The sequence below is a fragment of the Micrasema longulum genome, unplaced genomic scaffold, assembly GCF_059751315.1.
Source record: "Micrasema longulum isolate JH-2025_06_02 unplaced genomic scaffold, ASM5975131v1 h1tg000747l, whole genome shotgun sequence".
Taxonomy (NCBI): Eukaryota; Metazoa; Arthropoda; class Insecta; order Trichoptera; family Brachycentridae; genus Micrasema; species Micrasema longulum.
Window position 1 is genome coordinate 864,500 of NW_028277941.1, and position 17,374 is coordinate 881,873.

The 17,374-nt window shown below is 30.8% G+C and overlaps 1 protein-coding gene across 1 annotated transcript in view; it reads right to left on the reverse strand.

Annotated features, from left to right (window-relative positions):
- Positions 1-17,374, reverse strand: part of LOC148279179 (uncharacterized) — a 144,992-nt gene that overhangs the window by 15,904 nt on the left and 111,714 nt on the right. Inside the window, exons 2-4 of the mRNA XM_088230335.1 lie at positions 8,847-9,002; positions 1,132-2,736; positions 339-997 (exon numbers count right to left, since the gene is read on the reverse strand). Of these exons, the coding sequence (XP_088086461.1) occupies positions 339-997; positions 1,132-2,736; positions 8,847-8,987 (2,405 nt within the window). The 5' untranslated portion in view covers positions 8,988-9,002. The remainder of the gene's footprint in view (positions 1-338; positions 998-1,131; positions 2,737-8,846; positions 9,003-17,374) is intronic.

Here is a 17,374-nt window from a genome sequence, read left to right on the forward strand (position 1 = left end):
GTAGCTAGTAATTCAAGTAGCTTGTGCCAGAAAAATTAAAATCGAGTTGTCGTAGAGGGGAATTTGAACTTCGGATCCGTGAATCCATTACATATACATACTTTGGAACCACAATCCGGTTTAAAGATGATAACGAATTTTATCTTACAGTTTATGGATGAGTGCAATTTTATTTCAATGTCCAGGAGCATGAAAATATTACACTGAAGAAAACCATTAAAAATAACTGAAAAATAATTATTCAATGTACCCCTTGTCGAAAATCCAACTGGTACATCAAACATACTTAGCTCGCTAATCTCTACAACATGAGGCGTATAAAATTAAAATATACTAACCTATGAATTTTCATGTGACTGCTTAAGTATCCTCGATCATTAAAGTACTTTCCGCAAACAGTGCACGTGGCTGCAAACTCCTTCGTTCCCATGTGCACGGATACGTGGTACTTGTAATTGCGAAGTTGGGAGAAATTTTTGCCGCACTGGTCACACTGGTAGCGGGTGCGTCCGTGGTGAGAGCTGACGTGCAAGCTCAGAGCAGCGCTAGACTCGAATACCTTCGCGCACACCTCACATTGCAGGACGCATAGGTCCTCTGCATCACCATATACGGAGTCTGATTTCACTCGAGGACTCAAATGCTTTTCAGCATTAGGATTTTCATCGTTAATTTCATTTATCAATACGCAATCATTTAATAAATTTTTCACAACTCCTTCGTGCTCTCGATTTTTAGTTGGAATATCAATAATTTCATGCTCCGGAGATTTTGCGGTTGATTGACTTGAATTAGGCGAGTAAAATTGAGAATCTTCTGTTAAATTATCAATATTTTCATACGCCGGTGACAGGGAAACCAACTCATTACTTGCCAAGTTATTGTTTCTATCGTTAGTGCTATCATTATGGTAACTCGCGGTTCTTCTTTCATTTGTATCGTTTGTAAAATCATTATTTGGAATAACATGAGTATTTCCGCTTTTCTTGTTAGATAACTGTAAACAAAAATACAAAATTATATAAAAATAAAGAAAAAATTAAAAAAACTTCGCTTTCTACATAAAATTTACGAGATAAATATGGATAAAGAATAATTTTTGAAAAAACAAAACAATATAAAACTTCTCACCTGAAATTTTGATTTGTACTTAGTTTCTTCTCTGGTATAGTTAATAGGACATTTTGTAGACCAAGGACTCGCCAAAACTTTATTACGTGGAAGAAATTTAGTTTTCCTATAATTTTGAACTAAGTTATCATAATTACCCTCAGAATTCGTACTAGATTTATTTGTGTGAAATTTTGATCTAAAACTTGTCTCTCGAATATTATCACTAAAACAATTGTCCCTTACACTAAATCCTAATCTTAAAGACTTTTCAGTGTGTGGATAATGTATGTCATTTTTCAACATACTATGACTGAGTAGTGTCGGGTAAGTTTCCTCCAAACTATCTGTTATTATATTTTGATGCCCACTATTGAATTCTTCGAATGCACTGTGTGAATTACGGACTAAGGATTTACATTTGACTGTTGTTGAAAGGTCCAAAATCACTGGAGGAATGTTGAAATTTGGAATATTATCATTATGTGTTGCTGTTTGGACACTTTGAACTGACATAAGAGAAGGAATTGGTCGAATCAGTTTATAATTTCTCAAACTGATGGCGTCGGAAGTTTTTTTATTTAATTCTACTTTAGTTACAGGTCTGTGTGGGAATTGGTAACACACGGGGTATTCATTTGATTCGCATGATGGATCGTTACATGGTTTTGGCAGTTGATTTAAGATCATCATTTTTTCATTTATTTCTACTTCATTTTTTTCTACATGTTTTTTATTGATTTTATTTAAATTACTTCGGGTTTTATCTTCAAGTAATCCTGTTCTGAAAATTAATGTATGTAAATTGGTCGAATCTATTGTTTCATAACCTTCCACGTTCGAGTCCAAAACTTCACAAGATGACTTGGTGCAATCAATTTCTATAGAACTTTCCAAAAGTTTTTTTTGACATTTACTACTTTTTATTGTATCAGTATTGTTTTTGTATTTTGAAAAATCTTTCGAACTGCTGTTAGAGATTTCAAACACATGAATATTGTCTGCGTTTTTAATTTGAGTACCGTGGTTACGTCTGTTTTCAAAAGAAATATTACCATCACTAGTTAATTTGTTTTTACTCCCAAATAAACTTTTAAGAAAACATTCTTTATGGTTTTCTATTCTACTCTCCTGGTGTTGTTTGTTCACATTACAAAATATAGATTTGGGTGCTAATTGAGATTTTTTATCTTTAATCACCGATAATTCTTTATTCGTGTTTTTATCGCAAGTTTCCATTTTAATATCATCGGTATAAAAATTTATTTCTTTCACTAATGATGAACCATGATGCGTGCATCCTAATTTGATCGAGTTTTTGTCGACAAAGGGTTCTTTAAGATTACTTTTACTATCTGTCGCAACAATGAAGTTCGTGGAAATGAGTTCTATTTTCTTATTCGATAATAAATACTCGTAAGAATCGTATATTTCGTCCAAGAATCTTTTCTCAATGTGGACTTGAAGAACTGCGGCTAGTGTGATGAAGCCGTGAAGGTGCTCCGGAGTAAGAAGGACCTCACCACTATACACGTATCGTAGCAGAGCTTCAACAACTTCCGGAGAGAAATCTGCGAGGACGATACTTGTTGGTACTCCATCGTTCGACTTGGACAGGAGCAGTTTCTATAAAACAACAATACATCATGATTAGCAAAATTCAAATTATATACATACATAGGTGTGTAAGTGATATGTTCGTTCCGGAAACTGCGGTACTCCGTACCTACAGCTTTATATATAATAAGTTGACAAGAATTTAAAATGTCTTAAAACCTACATAAACGGATAAGTCTATCGAAAAAGTATTGTATATCATATCTAGAAAGGTGCATGAACTTAAAAGTTGATGTGTTTTTCAAATAGGTATTATTATTTCCTATTCATTATCCGCCTAGTGGTTAGCATGTATTCCTAACTAGAGATTTCGGGATCGATTTCTTTATTTTAATTCATGTTTATTTGAAAATTCATTTTACGCCGCAATATTTCATAGTCCTGAATGAAGCGTAAGACTGATCATTTTACATTTATCTAATAAAAAAATATTCTAGACTGCAAGCCTCGATTGGTGTATCTACCAATGCACTATTGGGTGTGATAATAATTAATTTAACATAATTATTTATTATCCTTACGTAATATTATTATGTTCCTATGATCGCGATTAGCCGGAAGTTATTATACATTAAAATTAAAAAAAGTGTATAAGTATTTAAGTAATAAAGTATCATTCGTGTTTTATGTATTATTATAGTGTGATGGTCAGAGCATTTGCCTACCATGCAAGAGGTCTCGGGTTCGATTCCTGATACGGTTGACGTGAAATATTTATTTAAAGGGGTATTTTTACATAAAAATACTTCATAGTCCTTGAACTGGCACTTGAAGCGTAAGACTCAACATCTTACATAAAAAAAGATTCAGATACGCTGCAATTGATGTACCAATGCAGCATTAGGATGATGATGATTATATTATACTTTTAGGTACTATATAAAGGTAAACATTGATTAGGATCTAATTTCCCGCTTCTGCGACAATCCTGTCTATACGCTTTAACGTGCGTGATCAATATTTCGATATCTAGTAAAATACCTACAAATGTTCTTTTCCTCTAAGCATCAAAAGTATGCGGTCAAAGAATTGTATGCAAATCCTTTAAAATAAACAGTATTATTTAATACTATTAAGATGCCGGAAAATAATAAAAAAATATCACGCAAAACAAAAAGCATACGCGGTAGTAACAAAAATTTGAAAAAAAACAGGCTTATACTCGTATGTGTAACGTAGATAAAAATTCCTGTTATTTAAATTGATTCAAACTACCAACTGCGAGTCTTTACTTTTACATAAATGTATAAAAAATAACGATATTCTAAAAACATATGATTTTGTTTTTTTTGTCATCAAAAATATATGTATTTTTTACTACGTATTTCACTGGGTTTTTAAATATATTTTTTACCAAGAATTTTACTGCGTTTTTTTACTATGTATTTTACCTTCATTTATTTTTTCTACTTATTAATTACTGTGTATTTATATATTTTTTGACTGGCTTCGAGCGGGGTATAACTCTAGTTAGAAAGTCAAAGCAACTTTATATAAATGTATAATTTTATTACAATATTTGAGTTTGTCCAAATTTTCGTAGACAAAAGACTGGATTTCATCACCTCGGAAGTCATTGAGATTAACAAATTACATCAGGGATGGAGAATACCATAAATGTTTATAATATGAAAATAAATAAATAAAGATTATTTTGGATGAAAAAAATAGTGTCAAGCAATTAATTTGCTAAAATTTATAATACCCTTAGATACAATAACCAATGTTAACATTGTAAAAATCATATGCATAATTCTGTGGCTTGAATCTAAAACGGCCGATATTGTAAATCGTATTATTTATTTTTGCGTCAATTTGAGGCGGAATGATCTTTTTAACTTTTTTGATGAGTAATATTGAGTAATATTTAATAAAAAACATTACCACATAGGTATGTGGTATGTGTATGTTAAATAGTTTATTGTATATACTTTTCTTTTTAATTGACATCGACCCTCTACTGTCAGAAAATGTCAGAAAGAAAAATATGAAATCTGACATTGGCCCTTTTAGATCCAAGTCACAAAATTAATCGTGAATATTGACGCTCCAATTTTTATCGAAACTCAACCGGGCAGCGTCACAAAACGCATTCCTTCTGTGCGTTATGAACGTAGACCCCAACAGTATGTAAAATTGATAATAAGGAACGATAATTTTACTACGCCATATCATTTCCTTTCCCCACCTAATGGCGCATAGGGTTCTACATCGGTACACTAATCGTAGAGCATTTTGATCATTTTTATTACGTAAAGGTAAAATGATCAGTCTTACGCTTCAGGTGCCAGTCTAGGGACTATAACATACTTCGGTGAAAGTATTCCTTTCATTTGCTCGAAAAACCTGTTTTAAAGATCGTAGGTCTTCCTATTCCGGTTTCGCTAATACAAAAAGCAATATTCTTTTTGACAATAAACGCATTACTCTTTTAATTATTTTTTTTTTTAATTACGCTTACAGCGATTTTAATTGAATTGAACTCTACTAATTTCACTTTGTAGGCTTTACTTATTAAATTTCCTTATACCAGGTTTATATTAAGAAATAACTATACCCGGTTTAACTATTCATAACCGATATAAAAAAAACTTACTTATAAAAATATTTAATGCATAGAATAACAATTCACAGGTTATTTAATGCTCAATTTTTTTAAACAGTCAACACTGGTATGTGCGCGTGCGCGTGCGCAGTAACTTTTATAATAACACAAACAAACGTCAAAGTCAAATCGAGACTACTGTCAGTGTAATCGAGAACATGGAGAAAACCGTTAGAAAAAGAAATCAAAATTAGAAAGAAGAAGAGAAGTTAAAAACGAATTCTATAGTTTATTCGTGTTTCTTTTTTATCACAATTGGCGTAAGTATAGCCTGTGAGCTCGCCAATACATGACAGATGACATTAACATAACCATAGAAAAACATAGCAGTTGAGCTCTCAGAAGTAAAGCAACGTGAATGCAGCAATGCTTGAACTACATGTCATTAATATTCTAATAATAAATAATATTATTTGGCCATACGGAACTTTAAAGCACACCTTGGTTTAATTACTAATAGTATTTTATCGGTTAGGTAGGTGTATTTAAAAAAAATGTTGCGTACCTGAAAAAAGCACAAATAATTATGTTTTTGTAAATGATGTCAGTAGCGAGAGTGGCTTTGTGACGTTTTGACATTTTTTATAAGAAATTCATGGCGTAGCCGAAATACTGTTATAAAAACGAGGATGTTTTTGTTGATTGACGTTAGCAGGCGCTACCCAGGGGCGACTTTGTGACGTGAGAAATTATTTAAAAAAAGAGATTCATGGCGTAGCCGAAATATTGTAATTAAAACGAGGATGTTTTTGTTGATTGACGTTAGCAGGCGCTACCCAGGGGCGACTTCATGACGTGATGAAATTATTAATTTAAATATTTTTTTTCATTTTACATAGCGTAGCCGAGATAAGAAATTGCGTGGTATTTCGAAATTTAACCGTGTAGGTAGCCACCTAGTTACAATATTATTTTTGTATTTGTATAACTCCTGTTTTATAATGTTTATGTATTTATCGCTATAAGAATTAAACTAAAGATAGTTTTTACTTTTAATCGCTATCCGTTTTTTAAATTATGTTTGTAACACTCAGTAATATTTATTTTTCAAGTATTCAATGTTATTTTTGCATTTTAATTAATATTGTTAATATTAAGCGTATTTTTATTTATTCGAATTTACTAGACTGTTTTTATTACAAAAAATAAAAATGCATATTTCTCTGTGTATTTTTCTGTTTTAAACAATCTATTAAAATAATACACATCAAATCTCCATTGTCTGTTGATTTTATTTGCAATCTTCTTTTTTTTCGATGGTTAAAACTCTAGGAAATTCAAAGACAATAAAATTTTTACTGTCATATATTGGCGAGCTCACACGCTATACATAGCCCTCACAATTAACTAAAACACATACAAACGTATGACATTTCAGGTATTATTTAAACAAATAATTGAAAATATTTAAACATTTCTAAATTTTGTTCCACGAAGTTCGGCAAAAGGTCTCTGGAATACATTGGTCGTATACAATTTAATAAACTGCCTGATGACCTTAAAAATGAAATGTCGAGTGGTAAATCTCAAAGACCAGAAATGAAGACCTATTTCTTGAATCTTTTTGAAAGTGATAGTTTTTAGCTCAGTTTCTGTGAATAGTCTATATATTGTGTTTTAGGTTTAAATGTTTTTCTTTTCTTTTTTTAATATTAAGTTCACAGAATGTTTAAATGTTTTTATTTTCTTTTTTAATATTAATTTCACAGAATGTTTAAATGTTTTTCCTTTCTTTTTTAATATTAAGTTCACAGATTGTTTGAATGTTTTTATTTTCTTCTTTAATATTAAGTTCACAGATTGTTTAAATGTTTTCTTTCCTTTTTTAATATTAAGTTCATAGATTGTTAAAATTTGTTAAAATTTTTATTGTTTAAATGTATACTATGTATTGTTACAAGAAATGTACTATTTTTTTTATGTACCGTCCCAAATGAGTTTTCTCGTACAACTCCTGGGAATATAATATCATGATATTCATGTCTTATATGTTTTATTAATAAATAAAAAATAAAAAAAAATCACTTGAATCGATTTAAAAAGGTCGCAGGACTTCGAAATTGTTTAAAATAAAAAATAAAAACTGATAAACTATCTATTTTGATTACCGAAAAATATGACGTTTGATAGATCGCGTGCTTCTTCCAGCGTTATACCACATAATGTGCAGGTATAAGTTTCTATAGTCGCTATCCCAGATTCAAACCGAGATTAACTCTATGCGAGGTTTATAAGTAATATTTCTTGCTTTGCCATCATTATTCTACCACTATTCTCAAGCTTAACTTTATACCCGATTTATATTTATTTACGAAAATTACACGGAAGGCTTTTGTCTAAAATACTCATTTTTTCTTATGAGCATATTGCAAACACGAGTGGTAGCAAAAACTATGTTAACATGTATCAAATTCAGTTTCAAAAATCTACGTCCATTACATTAAGATATTTTTGTACAATTGATAACATCGCCTTTCATACAAGTCCCTAAAAGATGAATTCCATAATTGTAACACCGCTTATTTTAAAGTTATTAAATACATTAATTTATAAAGTCACAGTGAGAGGATTATTAGTAGGCACTATGTTTAACAATTTTAACAGCAAGGGTTAGGAAAGGCAACACAAGTTTCCTTTGACAGGAGAGGACGGCACAAAATATTTATTCAGTTCGTACCCAAAGACACTGGGCTCCGTTGACAATATCTAAAATTTACCAACCATTCTGCGCATTCTCTCATACATGATTATCTCGCAAGTATCGGCCATTACATTATTGGGCACCCCTGAAAATCTCTTATTTCGCTACCCAAGAGCTAACAAACTGATTAAATTATCTGTTGTTGTCCAAGTCAGGATTCCAGACAGGTCAACTAACATCTAACAGACCGTTCAGCATTCTTTCCTCTTCCTCATTCAAGAAGGGACAATGTCACAACATAATATTTTATGTTCAGTCGTTTGATTTAACGTGCCGCAAGCGCAACTTGGATTATTAACAAGAACAAAAGAATGGAGTCTTTCCCTGAATTTTCTTGACCCGAAATCATTTGAACTGCATGGTGATTTAGACACCAGTGCCTGTTTCAAACTCTCGTCCTCACGTCTGGGTGAACGGAATAGGTTAATCTAGCCATTACATTAATTATTAATAGCATCAAAAATATTTTTATTTGTAATTTAGAATTCCCGCAAAAACAGTCATTGCATTAGCTACGCCCCTAATACCTCACGATTCATGTTAATGTTCAATTTTGTTCCTGACCATTCAAATTTTTTAAGAACATTGTCACAAATCTTGAGGTCACAACTCTATCAATGCCAAACATGTCGCATTTTTCTAGTGACATATTCTTTTAAAATTTATTTTACTAAGTTATGTATGAAAACATTTCTCGACAAAATCCATACTGAATTTATAAATACAATCAATTATTCTAAATCCATTTCATATATTTATATCGGTATTCGTAGTACGTGATATTTCCCCTTTGTATTGTATTATATAACTCACTCTGATAAAAGGACTGGCACATGAAAGGACAGCCCGGTGGGCTCTGTACTCCCGCCCCGCTACCTGAAGGGTAACGTCAAACCAGCGCCTACTCAAGCCAGCATCCGCCAACCAGCGTCTTGGGTAGCTGTCCTGGACCATACTGCTCTCGCCTTGCTGTAAAAAGGTAATTCTTTAATATTTTTTAGTTTACAAAAACCGTATTCAATAAATGGCAAGATAAACATATATTATGTGGATTCTGAGCAGAGAAAAATGTTATTAAGAAAATACATAAAACATCGAGTCAATAGAGTGACGCGTAACGCAGCACATTCCACCTTCGTACAAGGGTATAAATTATATTTTTATACAATAAGCTACCGGAAGAAATATAAAGTGTTAAAATATTTTAAAGCATTTAAAAAATATACATAATAAATTGAAAAATATACTTAATAATGAAATTAACGTGATGTAAATTAAATATTAAGATTAGATATTTTATTAAGTAACTTAAAACAGCATCACTTATGGGTAACCTGTGTTTTGTAAGATATGGCGGCCTCTGTGGTGTAATAGCTAAGACATTTAACTCACGCACGGATGGTTTCGGGTTCGATTCCCGGTGAGAGCACAAATATATAAATAAGATTTTTCTTTTTTTCACCCTCTTATTATGAACATTCATACAAAAACTAAAATCCAGATCACAGAATGTGTATATCGGTGGGCAAGAGGCCTCTGCAAAATTCAAAGCAATGAAACAGCAGATGAAAAGGCTCGAGAAGCTTCTCTCAAAAAACAGCTCCGGATCTTGATAGATTTCCTTTAAGTTTTGCCAAAAATAAAATAAGAGGCAGAACTTTTAAGCTCTGCAACGACCGGTGTTTAAGTGAAACTACTGGAGAGGTAACTAAAATATTTTTTCCAACAATCTTTCATGCTTTTGATTTCAAGAAAACGCAGCAAGTTAGCTACGAACTGACTCAAATCCTTACAGGCCACGGATGTTTTATGAGCTATCTTCACCGTTTCAAGCTCTCAGAAATCAATAGCTGTCTATGTGATGATGAGACACCCCAAGATGTCCCTCATTTATTTATTTATTTGAACGCCTTTTAGGCTTTTACATACATATATACAAATAAAGACAGACATGTATTTTACAAAGAAGTAGCAAAAAAATAAATATGATTTTTAGAAGAAAAAGAAAAATATCAAAAATATCATCTTTCCATATTAGTATAAAAGTGGAAAGAACAGAAGTGCATTTTTAAATATAAAGACAGAAATGCATTCTACACAAAGAAAGGAGTAAAAATAAAAATGAATTAAGAAGAGAAAGAAAAATTAAAATTAAAATAAAAAAAATAAAAAAAATCATTTCATATTAGTAGAAAATATATGAGGATACATAATAATACATTTTTGCGTATAAGTTGTATTAAAATAATCTTAAAAGTAGAAGAACTTAGAAAAATACTTATTTAGAATACATATATAAGTCAATAAACGGTAAACAATTGAAATCAACATAGTATTATTTAGGTATTAAAATTTGAAGATAGTAAAATGACTGCCTTTTAAAATTCAAAAGTGTTTTATTAAATATATCTACGTCATTTGCGTATTCATTTGCATTATTTGCATTATTTGCGTATTCAAATGTATGAATTCTCCTTATTGGCGAGTGTGCACTGTAGTTTGTTTAATTTGTTGATGCATTGTCCCATTTTCAGATAAGAGCGAATGCAGCTGGAGGCGTGATATAGAAGTTTGGATGAGGACCTAGAAGATATCGTAACAGTGATAAGTCATAAGGACTATCACACGAGGTATTATCATACATGGTAAAAGTAGTAGAGGTGATTATTGAAATAAATAAAAATAGGACACAACATGCCGAACGCTCTTAAAGTGGAACGGAAGGTCTGTTGATGCCTGTCAATAGTACGGCTTCTTCTGAATGAGTTTCCACCACCAGATCCTCGCACTATAGTCAGAGAAATTATAAGGAACGTAACTTTTGCAGTTAATCTAAGCCTTGTACATAATAAGCAAGGCAAAAAATATGCAACTCCTTTCTTAAAAAAAATAAAAAAATAATGAGGTTTGTCTCAAACCTGGGTGTTTTGTGCTATAATTTACCATAATTGGCCTGTTGTCATGAGAAAAAAAATTGTATTCAGGCTGTATTCAGTCAATCGTAAATTCATTTCAAAATGTATTCAGGCCAATGAATGTGTATATAAACTATGTAAATATATAAACAATTTTTTTTTTTACATATGATAAATGTAGTTGTTGGTTATCCGAAAAAAAAAGTTTAAAAAGATAATAAAAAAATAAAAATACGAACGAACGAATGAGTGGAATGATAAGGGCGTAGTATATATGAATATAAAATAGTTACCTACTTAACAACATTTTTAGTTGTTGGTATCTTCTTTGTATTCTAATATTGGATAGACTGATATTTCAACAGAGACGAAGGAATCCTCATTGATATTTATCTGCACTCAGATGTTGGAATAGGGAAATATCAGGTTTTTAAAGTAATAAATGTCATTGAAATACTGTTAAGTAAAAAAAAATCTGCTAATTATTAGTACCATGAATAATATTTTTAAATTTGTAATTTTGAATTCCTGAAAAAACGGTCATTCCATTGGCCACGCCCTTAATACGACCCGATTCATGTTTTTTTATTCCTAACCATTCAAATTTAGTTAGAACATTATTACAAATCTTAACGTAACAACTGTAGAGGCATGTTGCGTTTTTCTAGCGTAAGAAAACATTTCTCCACAATATCCATAGTAATTTTGAAAATACAATAATTTATTATTAATCCATTTTTTTTTCATGTATATGATTTTTCCGTATTATTAAATACTATAATAATATTATTAAATACGGAAATATCATATACAGAACCTTGAATTTATTGAATTGAGAGCCTTTTATGTCGTGGGAGGTCTTAAAGTTAAAGGTGAACTTATATTTTAAATTAAGATTAATATTGGAATTTCTTTGCAAACTAAGTTTTTCTATGTTTGTTATGCCGAGTGACACGGTGAACGTCTTGGTACATTAAAGTATGACACTACCTAATGGTAATGTGTAAAAAATATGCATTTATAAAAAATCAACAGGTGTCACATATGAGGAAGTATCAAATAATGTGAAAACACGCTTACTTTAACTTATATTCCATATAAGTACCAGCGGATCCAACAAATTTTGTCCTGCCCGAATGTTGGCTTGCCTGTTATTAGCTGGTTCAGCAAACGCAAAATCTCGAAAAATTCTAATTTTCGATAAACTATATACTAAGTGACATTTGACATTGAGATCGCAACGCCGACTACCGGGTCCAATTGTAAATCTAAACCTTATTACATTACATTACATTTTCTTTTTTTTTTTTTTGCCAACCATCCAGAGACCCACTCAAAACCACACATTTTTTAAAATCAAAATTAGGTTGATAAAGAAATAAGAACACACGCTATTTATTTTTGCCGTTTAAGCGCTATTTACATATTCGTAATGAATGTTAGTTTTTCGTTTTATCTCCTCATGTGCTTAAATCCAAACCGTGCAAAAATGGCTACTCTAGTGCTATAATCAAGAGAGAAAATACGCGAATACGTGTTGATGAAGAAAAATCAGACCACGTTTTACCCTGAGCCTTCTAAAATTATGACAAAAGAAATGAAAAGAAAAATGCATGATTGTGTCGTAAAAGCGTGCAAAAACTGTCCGGATTAAAGGAAAAAGACTTTCTATTGATACGTAGGTACCTAGGTACTCGTTTATGATTGAATTCCAAAACTAAAAATTATTAATATTCTTATATTAAATTTAAGTAGGTTTATGGTTGAATTTCATAAAAACATAAAATAATTCGCTTTCAAATAAATAATTATTTTTGCAAATGTCAAACTTTGCTCTTTTTACCAACAGGGGTGCATTTTATTCATGAATATGATTTTCAAAAATGTATTGAATGTCGGTTTATATTATTTTAGTTTTACCAAAAATCAAGTAAAAAGAAATAAATAAGAAAAAAAATTAAGGAATTAAAGGAAAGAATCTGATTGGAATCCATAAAAAGCAAATGTTGTTTGTAAACATTCAAAAACAAACTTTTTAAACACAAAAAGCAACATCCTTCCATTCTCGTCGAATGCAACCCTGGTAGATCGATGGAAAAAACATTTATGCTCCTAACTTTGTTATTACACATTAGATTGAAATGATCTACAATCTGCTGAAATCGGTTAAGCCGTTTAGGAGGAGTTCAGTGACATCGCACGTACAGAAGAATTATAAATATAAAGGTAGGTACACCTTTCTAGAGATGTGTAGATTCCAAACACTAGGCAGTGTAGGTGATCACTCGAAGCAACCAATGAGAGGTCAAACCCTGTAAACACCTAGAATTCCGCATTCCCCCATAACTCCTTCATCTCAGTTGAGCTTTTGTCATTGTTAAGACGGTCTGTTAAGTATTTAAATAGGCACCAAATCAAAACAAACTTTTATAAAGTACCTCTCCATTGTGTGTGCCTTGAAGTACAGTTACATTTTTTCTTAGTCCTACATTTTATACAAAATCTCACCGATACGATGCACAGATAACTAGTTTCTACGCGTAAATGATCTATTCATTTGAAACTGTAATCATATGACCATTCTACTAAATATCACGATTTAAAAGTACTTGATTGTGCTTATGATAAAGGAATCGTTATTTAAATTACGTGCGTAAATTTTGAAATTTTTAACGCAGTGTGAAAAAAGTTACGACCATAACGTATGTACAAACATACCTCAAACTACCGGTTCGTGAATAAATCGTTCAATTGATTGATGGTACAATCCGTATTTCTTCTAACCGTAAACTTTGTAGATATAATAAAAAATACCTAACTTAATTATGTACTATACCGATATTTTAAAGCCAAATCAGTAATTTGTATATTAATTACTCGATGCCAAAAAGTTGAACGAATAGTCATTTCTCAAGGTGGGTGCAAGAGTTTTTAATTTGCTTGATCATGCGACAAAGGAGTCTTAATCTCTTCCAAAAATAAATCTGGTTTGTTCGAATGGTAATAATAGATCATTGTTATAGGATGTGGAATATATCATGGGTTTGTAATGTGGTGATGCCCAATTGCATGTACTCGTTTATAAATATATTATAAAATAAATATATATTATGTATTTATGTATGTGTATGCGCATGGGTATATGTATGTGTGTATGTGTATGTATGTGTGTTTATATGTATATGTTTATATATATGTGTCAATATATGTATTCTAGTAAGTTTTTTTTTTGTCTGTTCATTTGTAAATTATTATTATGAATAACAATGTAATTGCCTAGCTTGGAACGGGGTATGTACCCTTGTTAGCCGGACAAAGTGTACAAAAATGAATATATATGATAAAATGAATAAATAAAAAATATACATGTATAATTAAATATATATTTTTAAAAATTAATTGAGATCTTAGATACAAGGTATATTTATATTATATGTATATTTTTAGAATAATAATGTTTGCGAAAGCAAATTATTCTACCAAATCCCAAAAGGAACCAGATGTCAAACTAGAGGATGGGTCTTGGGGTCTATCACAAACTCTGAATTCGGGTAAAGAATTTTTAGGTTTCTGGGCCCCAAAATATTTAATATGTTACCCAAACAATGCAAAACCATGACCCGGATTCAATTAAAGAAATTTGTAAAAAATTGGTTACTGGGTTTAAATAAAGAAAAATCGGAAAATTTACTTAAAAACATTCTTAAATAAAAAATTATATACATCAATATTGTATATCTGTATATTAAACTAACTTGTGGGTAGTAATGTTATTTATACAGTTTATATTTGAAGCACTAACTTTGTGGTTATTTATTTTATTATATTAATATTATTGTTTATTTTTGCATAAAAATGTATGATGTGTTGATTTAATTTATATACTAAATCGTGATTAAATTAAAAAAATAGATTTTTAAATTTAACGTAGAATCTACATAGTAAATAGATATTCAATTAAAACAAAGAAATGAAGAGGTTAATTTAAAATGTATCTCATGACGCCGCTTTTGAACTCCACTGTTGAATCAACGGTATTTTTAATTTTCTGGATTGTTATTGTATCACATGTAATTATAATTTTATAAATTTGACTGTGTATTTTTTCTTCTTGTTAATTATTATGGCTCAACACGGGCACAGCCTAAAAAGCCATAATAAGTTTATGAATTGGTAAACAAATGTAATTTTAAAAGAATAAATTAATTTGGAAATAAAATGTAGAAAAATAGAAAATATTTGTCTTACAAAATTGTGTTAGAAGACTATAATGGAGTAGAACCAATTTTGAAAGAATCAAGGTTGAATAAACAGCTGAAAAAATTCTTCCTCGGTAAATAAAATTAAAAGTACGTTTTTTTATTGTTCTTCATCAAAAACACGTATTTTTATTGAATTTCAATTGTTTTGTTGTCAGTTTAGAAAAGAACGTTTGAAATTCATTTAACCAACTAAGTATCATAAACGATGCGCAATAAATCAATAAAAATGATGATTTCTTTGAAATCGTAACAGCAATTGACCAAAAAATTTTATATGACTTTTCATAAAATAGTTTGTAGTTTTCAAATAATAAAAAATAATTTAATACTACCAATTCTTTATGTCAGTACTTATGGCATAAAATTTCAAGCAACCACTAGTTATTATTCTTTTCCCTGAGTATCATATTAATTTAATAGTTAAATAAGATTAATAGAAGCTCTTTTAAAAAACCATGCCGAACTCAATAATTTAAATATAACGAACAAATTGACTATTATTATCAAAACAAGAAAAAAGTAAAATTGGATTTAGTTTTCACAAATAAAAACAATTCACCCGTGGGTCAATTGATAAGGTATTGAGTGTCATCATCATCCTTATACCCTGAACCCGGTGGTACATAGAGCATTTCATTGGAACACCAAATGCACCATATATCTCCATCAATTTTGTTTATCGGTGTTCAGTCTTAAGCTGGGTTGTTGTTTTTAACTTTTAAAGAAGCACGCATCTTTCAGATAAAAGCTATAGACGTTATGTCTACAGACAAATATTTACTCAAAGAAGGAAAATATAATACATTTACTTTAGAATTCGCGTATAGATAAAAAAAAACTTTTTCTTCTTCTTCTTCTTCTTCTTCTTCTTCTTGTAGATCTTACGATCTGTTCTACTTAGCCTACTCAGTCTCCCGTGATGAGGCCTAACTATCGTTCCATCGCTTAGGGGGTCTTTCAGGTGGGCGCCCCCGGCGCGGCGTCCCGAAGGTAATTATTTGGCTGCTATGGACACCGCTGCTCGTTCTATTTATGTGATTTCTCCAGAATTTTCTACGGGATCTGCTCCAGTGCACTATATTTTCAATTTCGCGCGTTTCCCGGATAAAGTCATTTCTGACCTGGTCGCGCAAAACGTTTCCGGTAATCGATCTGAGAACCCTCATCTCTGATGTTCTTAGCAGGTTCTTCGTTATCACGGTGTCCGTTCGTGTTTCTACGGGATATGTCAATACTTTGCTGTCAATTTGCATGTTTTTATTTTTCCATATTATCTCTTTTAGACACTTGAGAGGCTTTGTTAGCTTGATCTCGGACTTCGTTGTACAAATTATTATATCTGGATATATAATCCCTAAATATCTAAAGCTTGCGACTTGTTCTATTGATCAATTGTCAACAATCAGTTTTCATCTTTTATGTTGTCTTGCCATAACCAAACTTTTAATTTGTTAATTTATTTATAAATATTATTATTTTAATTTTCAAAGTCATCAGTAATTACCATCGGATATAAGTGCTGGAACGCACTTTTAAGTAATTCATCATCTGTTGTTAATGATAATATTTTTAACGTCTTTCGAAAAGGTTGTCCGAGCCTTTTGTTTAGTTTTGTCTGGTAGTTAATTGTATAATTTCAGTCCCTGGTTTATTAGTTAGTTATTAGTTTAGTCTTCATTGTCTTTGTCTCGTTTTATAATGTTTATTTTATTTATTTATTTACACCTTTTATCAAAAATACAATTTTACGTTCACTTTGCCCAGCTAACAAGGGTACATACCCCGTTCCAAGCTAATATCACATTTAAGCAAATGTTAAATGTGATATTGTTCTGATATCCTCGTATTGTGTCTGTGTTAATTTTTTTCAAGTTTTGCTTCTTTGTCTACAATTACATTAGGGGCTAATTTAAGAATAAATTTTAAAGGTTCTTGGTGAAAACGTTCAATGACATTAATCGTTTATTTTTTTAAAAAGAATTACATAGTTGGTGTTAGATGGGGGAATTTTATTTTGCTGTCGTAGTCTGTTTATGTACCCGCAATTGTTGCACAAAATATTTTTTTTTAAAAGTCTCAATAATTTTGCCGTTTTTCTATTTTGCAAATATAATTATTGATGAATTGTCGATGTCATTTGTCTGTTTATTTTTAGTATTTAAGA